The sequence below is a fragment of the Schistocerca americana genome, chromosome 1 (assembly GCF_021461395.2).
Source record: "Schistocerca americana isolate TAMUIC-IGC-003095 chromosome 1, iqSchAmer2.1, whole genome shotgun sequence".
Lineage (NCBI taxonomy): Eukaryota > Metazoa > Arthropoda > Insecta > Orthoptera > Acrididae > Schistocerca > Schistocerca americana.
This window is the reverse complement of record NC_060119.1, coordinates 515,314,107-515,335,200: the sequence shown is the minus strand read 5'-3', so window position 1 is coordinate 515,335,200 and position 21,094 is coordinate 515,314,107. Positions and strand designations below refer to the sequence as shown.

General features: G+C 38.3%; 2 protein-coding genes across 4 annotated transcripts in view; one reads left to right on the top strand and one right to left on the bottom strand.

The window, feature by feature from the left end:
• Positions 1–2,735, top strand: part of LOC124605149 (zinc finger CCHC-type and RNA-binding motif-containing protein 1-like) — an 82,514-nt gene extending 79,779 nt beyond the window's left edge. The window contains exon 5 of one of the 3 annotated variants that reach the window (XM_047136632.1): positions 2,277–2,735. In XM_047136632.1, the coding sequence (XP_046992588.1) occupies positions 2,277–2,390 (114 nt within the window). In that variant the 3' untranslated portion in view covers positions 2,391–2,735. The remainder of the gene's footprint in view (positions 1–2,276) is intronic. The other 2 variants (XM_047136640.1, XM_047136648.1) reach the window with 2 other exon arrangements.
• Positions 2,211–21,094, bottom strand: part of LOC124605129 (neurofibromin) — a 459,490-nt gene continuing 440,606 nt past the window's right edge. Inside the window, exon 53 of the mRNA XM_047136614.1 lies at positions 2,211–3,364. Within this exon, the coding sequence (XP_046992570.1) occupies positions 3,228–3,364 (137 nt within the window). The 3' untranslated portion in view covers positions 2,211–3,227. The remainder of the gene's footprint in view (positions 3,365–21,094) is intronic.

The window sequence follows — 21,094 nt, the reverse complement described above, 5'->3', positions numbered from 1 at the left end:
AGGAAAAAGAAATTTATACTCTATGACTAAAGTCATTGGTTTTGTTTGATATTCATTATAGTATACAGTACACTTTACATTTCTCTTATCATTTTAAAATCACTCAGCAGGGAATGTATTAACAGACAAAAACTTCCATTGAACAATGAATACAGTACGGTTTGTAGTGCTTGTAATTCAGTGTAGTCTAAGTCAGTTTGTGTTGTGACCTTAACAGACACACTAATTTTTTGGTATATGTTCCGTCTTCTATGTTTTTAATTTTGTGGTTGTGTTTTAGTTTACTGTGTGGCATGTGCCTGTAAAAGGAAATGCATTGTCTTATCATTGGGAGACAAAATAAAAGTCCTCTAACAATTAGTGTGTGTGGTAAGCAGTTACCTGAGATGTTTAGTGTGGGAACATCAACCATTTCAACCAAAAAAACTCCTACTCAGTTTTAAACTTTGTGTCTGTCCTTGAGAATGAAGATGAGAGTTTGTCAAGAAAAGCTATAAAAACAGCGGAAAACAAAGAGCTTGAAGAGGCCTTATTCAAGTGGTTTTTGCAGCAGAGCATTGAAAAATCTTCTTTCAGGGCCAATTGTTTGCAAAAAAGTGAAACTTTTAGCTAAAAAAGGGACAATTTGTCTTTGTTTAAGGTGAGCAGTGGCTGGGTACAGAATCCCAAGGCAAGTGTACATGAGTTGGATTTAAATGGTGAAAAACTATCAGCAGACCAAAAAGCAGCAGAAAATTTTATTGAAAAATTGAAAACTGAAGTAGGATCTTATGACCAACAATTTTTAAATAAAAGATGAGACACACCTTACTTAGAACAGTTTGCTTGAAATAACTTAAGCTTCTAAAAGGGAAACTAGCACTCCCAGCCACAAGATTAGTAATGACTTTCTTACAGTGATGAACTGTGCTAACTCTACAGGAAATGACGGAATACTCCACCTGTTGTTAGGAAAATCGAAAATGCTCGGGTTTTCGAAAATGTTCAAAAGCTTCCCATCTTCTGCAAGAATCAACCAAAGGTCTGAATGAGTGCTACTTTATTTTGCAAATGGTATGGTTCAATTTTCACACCTGGAGTAAAAAGAAACACTGAAAGGCAGAGGGAAAGAAGGCAGTAAGATGATGTTAATACTGGACATTGCACCCATGCACCCCACTGAAAGCCTTCTTGATAGAGAAGATGGATGTTTCAAAACACTCTTCCTGCCACCAAAGGTAATGAGCTTACTGCAGCCAGTGGACAAATTGATTGTTGAAACTATAAAGTGACATTACAGAAGGCAATCGTTGGGGAAGCTTCAGATAAAAGACGGAAATAAAGAAGACATTGTGGCTCATCACCAAAAATTGAATATCAAAGACTGCTCTTACATGGTGGTGGAATGGTGGAAGCATGGAATTTGGCATAGACAGCCACATTAAAAAGAACTTGGAATAAACTGAAAGGCATTTTAATGAAGGATGAGATACAAAAAGACAAAGATAAAAAGAAGCAGCATGAAAAGGAAGAGGAAGAAAGAGAAGTGGCAGAGGATGAAATATACCTGAGAACACAAGAGAGATCTTTTTGAAAATTCCTGGGCATTCCAACTGCAGTGCATAGAATATAGGTGGCTTGCTTGCGATTCTTAGGGCCCTGGATTCCAAATTCTCAGTGATGATGAAATCATTCAGAGTGTGAGATAAGAAATTGATAGTCAGTAGCAGCCTGGATGAAGCAGCAGCCTAAGTGTGACCATATACAGCCTGCTCGCTGTCAAGCAGATGCAAGGCTTGGCTGCATGAAAACAATTGAATACAGCAAAACAATGGACTGTGACCGACCTCTCAAGAATTGACACTGTACTTAAGTATTTTACAAAACCTAAAAAAAATTGTTTTTAGTCATGAAATTAATATTACAATAGTATGTATACACAAATTTAGTTTTAAGAAATGATTAGTTTTCACAGTTTACTCAATTATCCAGATTGGGTCTGGTCCTGAGTCATCCGGATAATAGAAGTTCTACTGTAGTCCATGAACATGGCATGTGTCAGATAATACAAGCAGTAATTTTTGCCTTCACTTATACAAACATGAGCATCTCTTCATAACTAACACTGTAAACTGTAGAGAATTGGAGACTCTTTTATTCTAATTAGCAAATCATAATCAACTCTGTCAGTTCTGAAGTTTTAAAATTTGGCAATAATGAAAGGCATTGTGTGTATTTCTATGTACAATATTTATTGTCAGCCTCAGTTAATTACATACAATCAATATTTGTACCAGCAAAGAAAAATGATTCAAGAAGATAATTCCACAATTCCGACTGAGACTACAGCTCGCCGAAAGAGGATAAAGCCTAGTACCTACTTCAGTGATGAAGAGGATATTAGTGACTGAACACTTAAATCGTTGTTTAGTGAAATAGTCTTACTCTCATCTGTGTATATATAAGTATATATATATTGTTCTTTAATAAAACTGGTGTTTTCTATAGGCTCTGTCCACTGTTTGTGGAACACAATGAATAATTTACAAAATGTACAATAATTTGTGTAGGAATGTTGTAGCAGCGTAAACATTGTGACAATTAATTTACAACTAGCACCATATTCATTTCTGTACACTTAACTTTGAAAAAAACTGTTTATAAAATGTATATATAATCAGATTTGCAGAAGCCTCTATTGCATTTTGAGGTAAGGCATAATTATAGCCATGTGGAATGGTGTATTAAGACATTATTTACATAATAAAAGCTTTCTGATCAAAAGTATATATCAATTGATAACAGTAAAATAAGCTACTAATAATACACAATAACAAATTTTATACATTAAAAAAAGTTTGTCATGCAAAAGTTCAGTCATTTCTAAAACAGATCAGTTTTATGAATTTTTCATACTTTGAACCCGTATTAAAAATATCTACATATCCATCTTCAGGTACAGTTCAGTCAATGTCATTATATATCTGTGAATGACATTTTATCAGTATTTTAATATATTAGGTCTTCAGCACCACATCGAAACAAGCAAGTCTATTTCATGAATTCCTAATAATTCCTAATATAAAATAAGAATAAACACAAATAACTGCCTACTCTTCCCATCTTTAAAAAGCTGATGCCATTCTAAAATGTGACTAAAGGCAACAGTAATGGATACAACTGCACATTCCTGATGAGATTGCTGATGTATTACTCTTGGATTCTTTCTCCTTCAGAGGCAGCCTGCCTCACTTTGGTGTATCAACAATATTGCCTGATTTGTTGCTCTTGCTAATGCACTTGAAACTGCGCTGTTTAGCAAATGGAGAACGTCCTAATGAATTTCCTGATCCATCAGAACAGGCCCCAACATCTAAGACGGGTTCTGTAATACATAAAAAATTGGTTGAATTTTTATAGGACACAGAATTAATTAAATAGCTCATTTTAGTTGTGAACATACATTACATTGCTATTACAGAAAAACAATGAATCACATAAGAATATCATTGTGTGTGTGTGTGTGTGTGTGTGTGTGTGTGTGTGTGTGTGTGTGTGGGCGCGCGAGCGCGCGCACATGCATGTGTACGTGTTTGTGTGTGAGTGTGCTTGTGCATGTGGGGGCAGTTTGAAACAAATATATTTACCAGTCCTTCAGTTTTGTGCTTATGTGCTGTAGTTCTCTTAAAATTATAATCACAGCTACTGTGCGCGCGCGCGCACACACACACACACACACACACACACACACACACACACACACACACACACACACACACACAGTAATGGCAATTCCACCATCATTTGTAATATAGAACTCGCTCTTGATTATGCCTATGAAAGCCATTAATTCTCCTGTAAATGGCTGTCTCCTCGACAACATTCTGGTATTTATAACATGTACTTCCTACTGAAGCAAATCATGTTACAATAGTCAACATCTGCATAAAATATTTTTGAGAGATGAAAGAAATGTATAGAGAAGTTCTGTTATATTCCAATCCTTTTCATTTCACTCCACTATTTTGCAGTTGGAAAATTACAATAGCAGAAAAGAGATTAAAAGTTGTAGAGGGCACTTCTTTGAGAAGACTGTGTCACATGGAGTAGGATGCACAGTAAATTTGCGAGGTGACTCCTGCAAAGCCTTCCAAGAACAGGGAAATTTGATGTCTTCCATGATAGCACCAGTGCTATTTTCCATATAGGTTTCACTGAATGCTAATTGCACTGACAATCAGGAGTCCTGCTGGCATGTGTCATCACCAGCTGGAAGGCAGGGTCTCATAGACAATACTGATTAGTGAATTGGACATTTTTTTTTTATTTTGCCTGTCTTAGTTGCAGTGACATAAAAATCTTAAGTGCCACAAAACTATGTGGCAGGGACCCGACTAATGTCTGAAGTAATGCTGGAGGGAACTGACACCATGAAGTCTGCAGGGCTGTCCACTAATCCATAAGAGTATGAGGACGTGGAGATCTCTTTTTGAACAGCATGCTGCAAGGCATACCAGATATGCTCAATAATTTCAAGTCTGGGGAGTTTGGTGGCTAGCGGAAGTATTTAAACTCAGAAGAGTGTTCCTGATCCACTCCGTTGCAATTCTGGATGTGTGGGGTGTTGCATTCTCCTGCTGGACTTTCTGAAAGTTCATTGGAATACACACTTGACATGAATGGATGCAGGCGATCAGACAGGATGCTTACGTATGTGTCACCTGCGAGTCATGTCTAGACGTATCAGGGGTCCCATATCACTCCAACTGCACACGCCCCACACCATAACAGAGCTTCCATCAACTTGACAGTCCCCTGCTGACATGCAGTGTCCATGGATTCATGAGGTTGTCTCCACATCTGTACACGCCCATCTACTCGATACAATTTGAAACAAGACTCGTCCAACCAGGCAACATGTTTCCATTCATCAACAGTCCAATGTCAGTGTTGACGGGCCCAGGTGAGGCATAAAGCTTGGTGTTGTGCAGTCATCAAGGGTACATGAGTGGGCCTTGGGCTCTGAAAGTCCATATTGATGGTGTTTTACTGAATAGTTCACATACTGACACTTGTTGATGGCCCAACACTGAAATCTGCAGCAATCTGTGGAAGGGTTGCTTTTCTGTCATGTTGAACAATGCTCTTCAGTTGCCGTTGGTCCCATTCTTGTAGGATCATTTTGGCCACAGCAATGTCGCAGATTTGATGTTTTACTGGATTCCTGATATTTATGGTACACTTGTGAAATGGTTGTACTGGCAAATCTCAACTTCATCGCTACCTCGGAGATGCTATGTTCCATCGCTTGTGCGATGACTACAACACCACATTCAAACTCACTTTAATCTTGATAACTTGCCATTGTCGCAAGCAATAGTAACCTATCTAACAATTGCACCAGACCCTTGTTGTCTTATAAAGGTATTGCCGACTGCAACGCCATATTCTGTCTGTTTACGTATCTCGGTATAGGCGTTGCCGACTGCAGCACTGTATTCTGCCTGTTTACATATCTCTGTATTTGAATACGATGCCTGTATCAGTTTCTTTGGCACTGATTTCCTGTATATAAGGTAGTAATGCTTGGTAATGCACTGTGCTACAAAAATACAGGGTTGTATAGAGGAGGGTGCACTGTGTTGTCGCCTTCTGGTTTTGTATGTTCCTTTTGGACACTACATTATTTTGTAAAAAAATTGTTGACATTTCCTGTAATGTAAAATTTTTATTTTCATTTGGATGCCATGCTATTCTGTAAAACAAAAGTGTCGACATTATCTGTAACTTAAATTCGATATTTCTTTACTTTTAAAATCTTATAAATAAAAAGACAACTGTTGTGGCAGAACCAAAGAAAACTAATATACAGGCACATGCACATATATAGAGGGCGACACCTATAAAGGTGTCCTGTTGACAACTGTAGGTAATACTTGTCAGTTTGGTAATGTCAGTCAGTAGCAGCAGACACATAGTCTAAGATCAATGAAAGTAGTTGTTGCCCACAGTATACTTTGCTGTGCCTTTTGTCACCATATTGTATGAATAATTACAGTTAATGCAGGGTATGGCTGTAAGCATATGAGTACCTATAATATGGACATAATACTGTTTGTACACATTGTTGTAAGGCATGTACTTTGTAATTTTCAGGTGTGTAGGTTGAAAATGGGCACGTCAGCCCAAAACCGTTAACCACTACAACTGAATTTTATATAAATGCAACTGACATGGACAAAATAAAAAATTATTCAGTTTCCTCAGTACTGGACCTGACCTGACCTGACCTACCATCCTGTGACAGCCTGCCTTGAATAAGCAATACTGGTTAGTGCATAACACAAAACACGGGTCCCACACAACCACCAGCTGCTCTGCTGCCCTCAAATAATTATAAAGAAACTTTTTAGTAAAATGATTGAGTTTCATATCTAGTGGTTTTATTCTAAAGCTTCATTGTTTTGACGGATGTCGTTATTGTGATATGAAATTAAGTAACCCAACATATAACATTCGAATGACTTATAATTAAAAAATGAGTTGCTATGAGTGTAAGTTAAGTTTGGAGAATTTTAGGTCATAAGTTGCTTCGTACAAAATGTAGCTAATATATAGAATTTTTCAAATTTTTGTTTAAACGTGAGAGGAGATTCACATATATCTCCAATCTTGAGGAAATTGATTGTATACAAGGCGAGTCACGATGTTTTCCCCCGGTTTCTAGTGGGTATTCCTTACGTTATTTGGAAAAAAAAAAATATAAATAAAGTAATGGGATCAGGTTCATAATTAAGGAGCTATAGTAACAGAAAAAAACTTTTATTGTAGGATCTCACTATCAAAAATGGACATAATCATTAATTTAAACAATTCTGTAGCGATGTCTTGCATTGAGAGTGGATGTAAAGGAAGTGTTCAAAATTTCCTCCCTGCATTTGAAGGCAAAGATTCGCATGGAAGTGAACTGCGCGAGTAACATATCGAAGTTTCAAATGCTCATTCCTTATTGATGTTGCAGTATCGAGAATGGATTGTATCAATTCTTCTCATGTTTCCACCTTAACTTCGTACACTATATCTTTCATCCATCCCTAGTCCGCCCCGGTAGCTGAGTGGTCAGCATGACGGAATGTCATGCCACAGGGCCCGGGTTCGGTTTCCGGCTGGGTTTGAGATTTTCTGCCCTCAGGGGTGTTGTGTTGTCCTAATCATCATCATCATCTCATCTCCATCAACACACAAGTTGCCAAAGTGGCATCAAGTCAAAAGACTTGCATCAAGCAAATGGTCTATCTGACAGGAGGCCCTAGCCACATGACATTTCATTTCACTTCATCTACCCCCAGGTGCAATAATCTAAGGATGTTAAATCTGGGGATCTAGCAGGCCAGTTGATAGGGCCCACGTGACCTGTCCATCGATGTGGGAATTGCTGATTAAGATAAGCTGTTACCACATGGTGGAAGCGTGCAGGTGTCCCGTCATGTTGGATGTACATGTGCCGCCTTGTTTCCAGAGGAACATCTTCAAGAAGCTGCGGTAAGTCTTCTCGTAAAAAGTTAGCGTACATCTGACCATTTAAATTTCCCGGGAAAATATACGGCCCCAGTAACTGATCACATACAACACCACACCAGACATTTATAATGAATCTGCTTTGAGATACTACTGTGGCATGGGGATTTCCGTCTGCCCAAACATGCATGTTATGCATGTTGTTGATGACATCTCTTGTAAAGGTTGCCCCATCACTGAACATTATGAAGTGATAGAGCTGCCAATTTCCATTTAACCAGTTACAAAAGTGCAAATGGTTGGCTCATGCATGTTATGCATGTTTTTGATGACATCTCTTGTAAAGGTTGCCCCATCACTGAACATTATGAAGCGATAGAGCTCCCAATTTCCATTTAACCAGTTACAAAAGTGCGAACGGTTGGCTCAATCATGTGGCTCTGAATGGTGAACTTCCTGCACGTGAAAAGAATACAGTCTATTCTCATGAAGAATCCTACATACCATAGGTTGTGAAATGTTCAATTGGGTAGCTAGGCATCTTGTACTTGAATGAGGACTGCACTCTACTGAATTAAGAATGTTTTCCTCTTCTTGAATGTCATGATTGTCTTTCAGAGTGAGTATGAATACTGGGAAGAGTACTAGTTTCTAGCAATGCTCGATATGTTCCACTAAATGTTTTGGCATTCGGAATCCTACAATTAGGATACCGAAGGTGATAATCGACAACAGCAGCTTTTGCATTACCATCACAGAAGCCCAAAATGTACACCATCTCTCCATACTCCTGTGATGAAAACTTGTACGGCATGGCAAAGTGTACTGCATACAGGAGACAATAACAGTAAACAGTGACTGCAGTATCAACAACGTGGTTGTTATGCAAACGTATCACTGGTTGCACCTGTCTAAGACTGAACGTGTGTCCTGTGAACACAAGTGGAACACTCCATACACCGTGGCATGTTTGAGAACTCTGTTGTAGCTCCTTAATTATAGATTTGATCACATTACTGTATTTACATCTTTTGTTCCAAATAACCTAAGAAATAACCTCCAGCAACCGGGGGAAAACCTCGTGACTCACCCTGTATATAGCACTCACTTCCACTCTCGCCACTCAAATGACGTAGTATGAATGATATGTTCGCAATATCCCTTGTATCTCATAGATGATTTGAGAATTCAGAAAGAGTTTTTGACAAATGACAGCTCGCAAAGGGGAGATTATTTTGCCGTATCATTAATATGTGAAATTTCCTTATCCACCACAATATACAAGTAACTAACTGTAGATTTTGTCTATGGAGTAATGTGATTATCTTGGGGCTATTGATAATTGATAGGTGGTAAAACAAGAATTGCTGGGGATTCTGCAACATGTAAGTGAAGAAATTACACATTTATTTTTATACTGAAAATGAATTTTTTTCATAAACTATTGACCTGTCTTGCCCTCAGTTGCTAGTTTAATGATACAATTTGAGAAATCTGAAAAAAAAAATCATACTGAACAGTGCACCATCTTTTTGTTTCCATACCTGCACAAAGCGAAGAACTGAAAATGTCATCTCAAATGTCTTTGAATTTGTCAAAGACACTGATAATCGACTTCACCTTGACAGGTACTCTACAGGATTCAGCAACTCACCAGAGTTATCTCAGTTTCAGAGCTATGAAGTCGTTTTATTGTCTCAACAAGAACTTATATTATGATCCCAAAAAAGAGCATATTTCTATTTAAAAAATACAGTCGATTCCTTTTATAAGCTGCTTGGAACTGGTCATCAATATGAAAACAAATTTTATCTTTAACATATCAAAAGATATGTCAAATGAAAAGTTCACGATATCACTCTGAATAGGGATACCCACATCCGGTCATCCTGATTTAGGTTTTCCATGATTTCCCTACATCACTTCAGGCAAATGCTGGGATGGTTCCTGTGAAAGGGCACGGCTGATTTCCTTGTCTTTTCTACCCTAATTTGAGCTCGTGCTCCGTCTCTAATGACATCATTGTCGACAGGATGTTAAACACTAATCTCCTCCTCCTCCTGAATAGGGATAGCAAGAAAAAGAAATTGGAAATTTGTGGTAAGTTCCTGTGAGATCAAACTGCTGAGGTCGTTAGTCCCTAGGCTTATACACTATTTAATTTAACTTACGCTAAGAACAACACACACACCCATGCCCAAGGGAGGAATCGAACCTCTGACAGGGGGGAGCTGAGCAAACTGTGGCAAGGCACCCTAGACCACACAGCCACCCCGTGCGCGAAGAAAAAGGTGGTAAACAATGTGCTACATATTGTTTTCATATTTTGCTGTTACAAGGGCAATTACATGGTTCTGCTAGGAGGGTGAGTAGTGAACAGTGCAATAGGGCAACTAGGTTGTTGTTGTGAGATGTGGTGTATTATTCAAACCAAGGCATCACAGACCAATATGTCAGTCTGTTGCAGGATCCTATGACATAATACCTAACTCAAATGCTATAATGTGCCTGGAGGAAAACAAATTACTTTCAAAGAACAAGTAAAGATCCAAGAAAAACCACTCTTTATTCATTCATATATGATTTCTTGCGAGCAGTAGACACAGGTAAACAGGTAGCTTCCATCTTACACCTTTTTTGAATACAAGCCAAAATACATTCAAATGGAATAACTTTGCAGATACGTGATTGGTTTGTTGAATGTTTGACTGTTTAATAGGATACAGTATTTTATACTGGACTGCAAATGTTGAACAGAAATGAAAGTAAAGTGGGGTGTGCCCAAGCAAGTGTAATAGGATCTTGAATGTTCTCAATATGCATAAACATTTTATCAAAAGGAGCAGCAGCACTATAATATTGTTCACTGATGATCCTGTTTTATACAGGAAAGTATCATCACCAGGTGATTGTGAGGACATACGGAAATACTTGTACAAAATTAATTTTGTGTCACAAATGACAATTTTCTTTAAATGTGGATACATGAAAAATATTCTTCTTTTCTTCTTCTACCTTCAAGTGTTAGGAATCTTTCCATTGTTAGGTGCTCTGTTGTCTGTGGTTAATTGTTAATTGGTCTCTCCAGCTATTTCTTGGTCTGCTAACTGGGCTTTTACCAATTGGTCAATAACTGATTACTATTTTAATTCATTCTTGTGACATGATCTCCCTATTTATTTCTATACTCCTTGATCTGTTCAGTTATGTTTTTAACTCTTAGTTCTTGTCTGACTGTTATACTCCTCTTTTTCGTATCATACAGTCTATAGCCAAGCGTTCTTTTTAAAAAAAACTCAATAAATTAACAATAATGCATATAACTAAGAAAAATAACTTGATAACATCCTATTACAGTATTGTTGGTGAACACCTTGAGCACATCACATTGTGTAAGTATTTAGGAGTAATACTAACAAGTGGATTGAAATGGGATGAATGTGTAGAAGCACTGTTCGTGTAGACAAATGGAGGACCTACATCCGTAAACAAAATTACAATCGAGATGCTAGTGCGACCAGATTCAGAGTATGGGTCCCGTACTTGGAATCCTTGTCAAGTAGGGATGACATTAGACACTGAATGGATTCAGAGATATGCTAGTAGAATTATAACAAGGTGGTACAGCCCCTATGAAAGTGTAACAGGAAATGCTCTGGGAACTCAAATGGGGATCTCTGGAAAAAAGACAATGTAGTCCTAGCGAATCACGTTTCGGGTAAATTTAGAGAACCTGCAGTCAAGGAAGACCAAGTGGTCGTTCTGCTGCTACACCATGTATCTCATGTGGAGATAACGAGAACAGGATGAGAAAGATTAGGGCGTATGCAGAGGAATATAGGCATTTATTTATATCTTGCTCTATCAGCAAATGAAATAGTACAGGGAAACACTAATAGATTATTGGTACGAGATACCCTTTGCCATGTTTGCGAGTATGTATTTGTGGCTTGTGAGTATGTATTCATGCATAGTCCTGCCAATGGTGATGAGTGTGAAGAAGTACATCTGCATCAGAAGAATTTTCAACACATGCAACGGACGACATTCAGGGTATTTGCAGCACTGTATTGCCACGTGAATGAAGCAGTCCACTGCAACTGATATGTATGTGTGTGAACACCTGCCATTGAAAAACGTGTGGAAAATGATCCAGACACAAATCAAAGACAAACAGGCTGTGAAAACAGTCACATTTCTGTGTGCTGCATTTTACATGTTTATGTCTTATACCCATACTACCTGTAAAGAGTACTTAAGGTAACGAGCGGACTGACCGTGGCTCATTACCATCCATAAGCAGAATTCTGTTGGTGGAAACTTCACATGCATTCTACCATACTGTCATCTGTGATAGCAATTTTGTTCTCAGATGAGGCATAACTTAGATACAATACAAAGACAAACGTTGCTATTGGGCAAAAGATAATCCCCATGATACAATCTTAACTAATCATCAAAACTAATTTAGATTGAAAGTGTGTTGTGGAAATATTCGTGATCACTTTATTATTGTGTTGCAATGATGCTGATAGCAATGTGGATCACAAGGTTTGTCAGTTACACCACCACCACCACCAGTCTGCTCCATTGACTTAGTCCAAGAGCAGTGCTCCAGACAGTGGGAAAAACACTTGCTCCTTGTAGGGTCATCTGGCCCATCCAGTGTCTCCTGAGCAGTACAGTGAAGCACAAACAGATTTTTGTAGTTGCACGCTGGACGTTATTACATTAAAGTCCAGCCACATCACTGATGGTGAGTCTTGCCCAAGCCATGAAATTGCTATAGATTATTGTGTTGGCTGAATTCACACGTGCTATTTACCGACGACTATGCCTGGACTTGATTCTGTGCATTATACTTGTACTTTGTGTAAATTGTTGTTCCTTTTGTTCAGTAAAAGTAATGTGCAAGTCACAACAGTGGTGAGTCTTGCCTAACACATGAACTTGTCATAGGTTATTGTGCTGGTCAAATGCACTCATGCTGTTTACTGACGACAAGGCCTGGATTTGGTTCTGTACTTTGTGTTAACTGTTGTTCCTTTTGTTCAATGAAAGTGACATGCACATCGCAACAGTGGTGAAGAGACGTGATTTCTCTGTGCTATGAAGTGAACCTAACAAAACCGTAACTTCTGAAATCTCAAGAGCAGTGGAACTAACATCATCTTCAACAACAAATCAAAAGTTTGCAGTTAAAGGTGAGGGACACCAAACACCCACGTGATAGTAACATATTTCTTCCTGCAGTGATTGCAGATTCATCTCTGGCAACACCTGCGGTTTCACCAGTCCCATAATTTCAGAGTGGTACTTGTAACTGGGAAATGTAACTGCTCTGTCTACAACATCATTTGATCTCCTTCCAAGGGAAACTATCCTGATCTTCAGAAGAAATTGCTCTTTCTGTCTTGGTTGTCTCAAGACAAAATGAATTTTCTTAGAAAACTAAACCCCCTCAGTGATCCCAATAAGTTCTCATTCTCCAGGATCTGTGACAAGCTTTCAGAGTTTTTTAGTCTTTTGGGAGAATTTGAAACTTTGTGCAATTCTGTGAACTTCATCCAAAGACAGATCCAAAAACTGTAATATATGAATGCTTTGTCAGATGCACAGGTATGCACAACGCAGAAACTCCACTTCACCCTGTGATGCCACTCTTGTGCTGAGAGGCAGATTCAGTTGTTCCTCCCCAGTGCCCTACCTTGCCTCAAGGGATGTTGAGATGGAGGAACCTCAACCCATGACATCTGAGGTAGAACTCTCCCATCCACTTCCCAGCCATCACAAATTGGGCCAATTCCAATCCATCTAGAGGGAAAATCTTTTTCTGCCAATAACAGCAAAGTGACAGAGATAACAAGGTTTGTCAGATCGCACTACTGGCGGCTCTCAACTCAGCTGACTTCATCAAGAGTGGCACTCCAAGCAGTGGATCCACCTGCTGACTGCATGTAGGGTAACATGGTGCCAAGCGGTGGTCACTAGGGCAGAGTAAGTAGATTGACACAGCATAGCACAAGCAGGTTCAATTGTTTACTCAGTAGGTGATGTTACATTATGCTCCTGTTTAGTGATGACTATGCCTGTCCACTGGGCTTGTACTTTTTATAAACTATTCTTGTGCCTTGTACCAACACGGTCACATTGAATGAATGAACCAGTATAATTAACTTTCTTGAGGATACTCTCCATGTATTGCTTGAAGGTGTGTCTCCTAGAACTTGACCACTATATATGGCGTATGCATAACTCAGCCCCAATGGATTTCAGTTTGGACATCTTTACGAGATTGTGGACCAGCTATCAACGTTCAGTACTTTGTGTGCCTGGCCTTCTGCCCATAATCAGTTCGATATCTGTCCTGTTTTACTAGTCTGCCCAGCCTATGGCATTCAACATTTGTAATGAGGGGTGGTCGCTCAACCCCAAAATGTCTAGACGTGGTTTCACCTTGGCTTCGCCATGTGTTCAAGACACTTACCACAGCACTCCTCGAACACCTGCAAGTTGTGCAGCTTCTGAAATGATCTCGTGTCGAGCCTCCAAGCCACCACAATCTGCCCTTGGTCAAACACAGATAGACCGCACATCTTCCCCATTCTGCATACAGACAGTACGCCCACTGATACTATATGCACACTGTGTGTGTCCAACTAGCAGTCATGCCTCACCAGGTAATGCTGCTATCGCCTGGATATCAATAGTAGGTCGGTGGTCATAATGGTCTGGCTGATCAGTGTATAATGCCTGGGCCACTGCTGAGCATGATTCAGGGATCACTGAGTGGCTCAACCGATCAATGTTGAATTGTTTTCAGGTACACATTGCTGCTGATGGTAGAGAACTTGTAGCTGCTCATATGATACAGCCACTGTATTTCCCGTAATACTGTAGCATGTAATTTTATAATGACACATTGTAGGAAATGTGCTCTCTTAGGAACATTTTGTTTTGATCCTAGGAATCATTCAAACATTTAATGTTCCATAGGGCCTGCACCCCTAGTCGAAGTCAGCAAGTGACATTTTAATGAATGTCCAGACTCAATGCTGTGTGATACTAATTTTTATGTCTTTCCTTTTTACTACAGACCTGCCTCAGCTGAAGTGCCATTATTAAGTGACTTGCAATACAATGTGGGGCACAATTATATTCATTATACATTTTCATGTTATTAGTAGAACATGGAGCATGGATTGCCATTATGTATATATATTGGCTAGACAGTGACATGACATTGTTGGCTAATGATTTTCACTGTCGTTCTATATTTGCTGAAATGAAATGATAGTATGGCATTGTTGGCCTGGAGGCCCCATGCGGGGGAAGTTCGGCCGCCGTATTGCAAGTCCTTTTTAGTTAACGCCACTTCGGCGACTTGCGAGTCAATGATGATGAAGAACACACAACACCCAGTCATCACGAGGCAGAGAAAATACCTGACCCTGACAGGAATCAAACCTGGGACCCTGTGCACGGGAAGCGAGAACGCTACCACAATACCACGAGCTGTGAACTATATTTGCTGAATTAAGGTGGTACTTAATTTGTTATGATGTAATTTGACAATTTTCTGGCTATGATGTCATATGTTTACAAAGTATAGGCATTGTTATACAGATGATGTATAAATTATTTGATTGCTCATATATCTACGGTTGCTGTATGTTCGTAGTAGTCTATGTTTGTAGTGACTGTATGTGTTAATAATTTTACATATTAGACAGAGACATTATTGCCTACCGTACCTATCATATTGGTGAACTTGCAAATAAAGACTTTGGTAAATCTGTGTATATGTCCCCATCCCCATTGTCTTTGTATACCCGTAATAAGAGAAAAATATCTGTAAATGAGTCTGTATTTATTTGGATTAAAGGCAAAGGTGTATGTGAATATGTAAAATTTGTTGGAGACTGTACTTTGTATTTTCATAAATAAACTGATCTGTAGCGTAGCTGAGAACCGGACATCCACTATTACTAACACTGTGTACAAGACTATTGAAAACATTGAATTCACAACATCGGCTGCAGACAAGAAGAAGAACACAGTGAAGAACACTGCTGCAACTGCACTCGTCGACGGACCGTGTGTTTTCTGTGGATGTAGACTTAATTTCAGCATAGGTGCGTCTCTGTCTCTGTCTACAAAACTTTCATGGCCAGGAACATTAGGAACTCCTGTACCACCTCGTACAATGGCTACTGTAAGCCACCCATTGCCATGAGTAAAGGAATCATTAATGTCGAATGCTGAAATTAAGTCTACATCCACAGAAAACACACGGTCCGTCAACCGTCGACGAGTGCAGTTGCAGCAGTGTTCTTCACTGTGTTCTTCTTCTTGTCTGCAGCCGATGTTGTGAATTCAATGTTTTCAATAGTCTTGTACACAGTGTTCCTTGTGTGTCGACGGTATATATATATATATATATATATATATAAATTTCAAGTTCCCTGAGAATGTTCATGGTAGAAGTCTTTGGAATTCTATGAAGTACTTGCAATGTGTGTTCAACTGTGTCTACTGTCTTTTAGGTGGAGAAAAAATTTTAATTGGTTGTTATCACTATGTATTCTTTAAACAGTGTGAAAAAGGTTCTTTTGGTCTGGCCTGTGAATAAATCGTTACAGCTGTTACATGTGATTTTGTATAGACCAGGGCTAGCATAAATTGGTGGCTTTTTGCCTGATTGTAATTTCACTTTGAGTTTGTTAGTGGTCCAGGAAGTTAGCTCTATATTTGTAGGTCTGAATAATATGTTAACTTTGTCTGAGACTGGACCCATACAAGCAGTTAGTATGTATTTTATTTTCTTTCTAGATATTGTTTCTTTGATTAGTTGTATTTTTCTGTGGTGGGCTTGGGTGTCACTAAATTATAAATAAAAACCTTACATGACACAGAAGGGTCCTACTGTGAACACTCTCACGAAACTAGAAATTTATATACAGATAAGAACCCATTCACAAGACCCACCAAATAAACAGATAGATCTTAAACATCAGTATTACTCAAAAAAATTATTGAAATACTTGGAAAAGAAACTGGATAAATTCAAAGTGTTGGGCAAAACCAAAGATGATGCCACCAATATAATACCTTAATAAATGAAAAGCACCAGTTTGCTTTTGTTCCACAGTATTACTTTCATTGTGTTAACCATTTTGTGGCTTACAAGGCCATCTTCAGACATTTACTGAGTATTGTCACCGAAGAAGTTACAATGTTTGAAAACAACATTGGAAGAGAAGTAACACATCTAGGCTGAAGCAGAAACATGGTAAGTAACATCTTTGAGAGTGTGGTAATGCAATGAAAAAGTAAAAAATTTTTTCATTGCATTACCACCACACTGTCAAAGATGATACTGTATGTTTCTGCTTCAGCCCAGACGTGTTATTTCTCTTCCAATATTGTTTGCAAACATTGTAACTTCTTTGGTGACACTACTCAGTAAATGTCTGAAGATGGCCTTGTAAGCCGAAAACCAGTTAACACAATAAAAGTAATACCGTGGAACAAAAGTAAACTGGTGGTTTTCATGTATTATAATGTTGTTCTACCAAGAACTGATGGAAGATTCTGTAAACATAAGACCTTAATATCATTGCTCATATACATACTCTGGAAACATGGGTCGGAGAGTCAATACAATATGTATGAGAATGTCGTAATTTAGAAAAATTTATGGAAAAGAGTAGTTAACAGAAACATACGTGTCAAATAAAAAATGCCTACCCAATAAACATGCATAAATTAATAGCACCTACAATCACTATAAACACAACAACTACAAACATACAGCAACCATTGATATATGCACACCCAAGTAATTTATTTACCATCTGTATAATTGTGCTTATACTTTCTAAAGCATGGTTCTCAAACATTTGTTACAATTTTTTTGAAACCTGTGCATAAGACTTAACCCCAGGAACATACAAGTCAAAGTGAGGACTGAGAAACACTGGGGTGAGTTAATTGAGGGAGATGACAGAGAGATACAAAGCCAAAGTCCTCTCAGAGTGGTGAGAGAGAAGCAGTATACAATCAGCAAATTATAAACAAAAATTAAATGCCAAGATAAATAAATCAGTTGTGCTTAAAGAAAACACTGGAATTACTGCAGATATGGACAAAATATCTTGATGTTTCATAACCATTCCTGCTCAAGGAATTAAGAGTTGATTGTGTGCTACTGTGTGATCACTCTGAGAATGTATACGACCTTTGTAACACACAAGGGAATGGTTCAATCCAACATGTTGAAACCTACCCTGAAATTCTTCGCACTGAAAGATTACACCAAAAGAATGCACTGTCAAAATTTTAGATGCAAAGGTGCACTGCAAGTGTTATTTGACACAGCTTATAAGAGCCCTTCCTGCCTAGTGAGCAAATTGGCGAATAAGCAGATGTAGCCATGACAAGAGAACATATCGTGAAGTTCAAAGTGCATAAATGTGAAATTTAAGCACTCAAACCATACCAAAAATGCCTCCCATCATTAATTTTTTGAATAAATTGCAGTTCTTATCAGCAGCTAAAATGTTGCAGATGTAGCTGCTACACCAGTGACTAAGAGAGGAAATAAAATCAAGGCAGTGTATGATGTTACTTTACAGACAATTTCCATCAATCGAGACTTTAATTTGTTGGCATGAAATATTTTATAGCAGTTCTTGTAACATAGTTGTTATGATGAAACTGGTCGCCATCTTCATGTGACTATGCTGATGCACATTCTTGCTGGAAGACGGCGGCCAGTTGGTCCATTGAAATATTTTGTGAAGATGACTACATTATCCGGTTGCATACCCAAGAAGAGTATCATCAATGAAATGGTTCCATGTCTATTCTCTGTAGTCACCACAAAAATGCGAGGTGTCTATTGCAAGACGAAAACCAACATTTTCCTTCTATTAGGCACACCTAATAAAAGAAAAATTAATGCATTCAGATGCTTCACAGTAATCGCTATTTTCGGTTAGACAAAATTAGGCTGAAATAAGAAATGGCCATGGCAGTTGTTTTGCATATTTGTTGTATACCAGGCATACTTGATGAAATTCATAAAACATGGTGGTGCAAACTGATAATGTGCATATCAGTGAACTTTAACAATACTGTTCCATTTATAAACATAAATGACAAAGAGCTACGAGAATTAATTTTTGTCTGTTTAAATTTTTTTTTTTTCCCTTAATTTGGAAAGTCATAGAACATGAACTTCCTTGTTATATTACTAGATACAACTGATATAATCATAAACCATATCTTCTCTGCTCCAGTGATTTGTATTATACAAACATTTATTATGAAGCATTTTAAAAAATTTATATTTTTTTGAGTTTTTATGATTTATTTACTCGAAAAGCCCCATCACAAAACTTATGAAAATTGCACAACATATTGTTACTGCAATCAAAGAGAGCAAAATTTTTCTGTATAAAGTGTTAGAAAATATTCAGCATTTTGCATATTTCTAGTGTAAAATATGCATGCTTGCAACAATGTTTTCAGCTCTCTTCTGGTGAAAGAGTGAGGTGTGTGGACTATGAAAAAAGAAAAAATAAGGCAGTGTTTAAGAAAAATGAAAACACTTGCAATTATTGGAAACCTGTCAGAGGTATTGCAGAAGTATCTACGTCCTCAAGTAACTGTGTTACCATCACATCCATTGTGCAGGAATTGATATACTTGCTACAACAAGAAATTTAGTGATTATCCACCTGAACAATGACTGTCACCAGAATGTCAAACTGAAGAAGACAGTTCAGATGTTTATATTCCTGGATGTGAAGTTGATGATGTGATGAATGTTAGCATTTCTATTGTAGCTTCTAAATATCTCACATTATCAGGTAAGAATAAGAAGCACAAGAATAAAATAGCATGTACAAAGAAAAGCAGAAGAACTTGAAACAAGTTTTACACAAGCAACATCTTAAAAACTTTGTGAAGTGTATAATGTAGAGGCACTTGCTGCAGAACCTGAATATAGTGACATGCACCCAGTGTGATGTGCGATTTCAGAACCTGAACACTGCTATCTTGGCAGTCACCTATACTGAGAAGGTACAATTACTGAAACTGATACCAGGTAGCTACTATAAGCAGCAGATACAGAAATACATAGCAACCTCCACAAACTATTTACTTTCAAAAGCTCACAAAATAAAGAATTAAAAAGCTATTTGGCATGCCGAGATTCCCTCTGTGAGCATCCATTGCTAACTGATACGCTTAATCTTGTTCTGGAATATTACCTACACGTCATTTCATCCCCATCGATGCGCAGGTCGCCGAAAAGCATCCATTGCTAACTGATACGCTTAATCTTGTTCTGGAATATTACCTACGCGTCATTTCATCCCCATCGACGCGCAGGTCGCCGAAATGGCGTCAACTCGAAAGACCTGCACCAGGCGAACGGTCTACCCGACGGGAGCCCCTAGCCACACGACATTTCATTTCATTTCACCTACGCGATGCAAGAACTGCAGTAGGCAAACTCTTAACCAGGCTGATGCTATCTCTCTTAGTGAAAATGGCGAAAAGTTTAAAAGGTAAAAAGATACATAAAAAGATCAGCAATTGAAACATATCTCCTAATGAAAAAGGAGAACCCAAATTTACTAACTGGTCTCACAAAATTCTACTCCTTATGACCAAAACGGGTAAAATGCCAGCCAGCGAAGGAAATATGCACGTGTATTAACTGCACTAACTTGAAACTTGTTTGTTTCACTGTAAGTAGTGTCACAGGGAAGAAGTACACAGAGATGTACCTGATGCTTTTGTTTATACATCAAGAGCCACAATATAAACGTGGACAGGGGTGTGCAACACATTCTGGTGCTGCAGAGATGACTGCTGAAGCATTACACCTTCAGGATAGATACAGACAATGATGTAACTTCTCCACTATGGGAGGGCGATTTGGTGAAGAAGACAATGAAGTTAGGGAAGTTTGTTACAGAGGTTAGGCATTGGCTCATCAGCATATTCGCAGGATTCAGAGACAGGCCATAGCAGAAGTAAAATCAGCGACATCCCAGAATACTGGCACATTAGATCTTTATTTTGACTTTGCTGAGAATGGGTCTGTTGCTTTGCAGAACAAAATTCAAAGCTACCACTGGTGCACATCACAAGTGTCAATATTCACATGTGTTGCTAACTTCCTTGGAACATCACACTGTTTTGCTATTGTCAGTTATGATCATGACAGCGCATATGCATGCTATGCTGTCAGTATGATAATTGATGACATAGTATCTAGAGGCCATACATTTCTTGCACATGCATATGTGGCTGATAGTGCAGCATCTTATTTTAAAAACTGCTTTATGAGCTTGGAAAACACTGTACAGGAATTAGGACAAAAAATGGGTAATTTCAGCAACAGGTTATGGAAAAAGCGCATGTGATGGGGTACAAAATCTTTGTAAACATCTTGCAACAAGAATCAATCTCCAGCATGAAGCCACTGATGCTGTCAGAGATGCTACTGGATTTGTACAGACCATATCAGAATTACTAAAATACCTGAAACTCTTACTCCTAAATGAACATACATTAT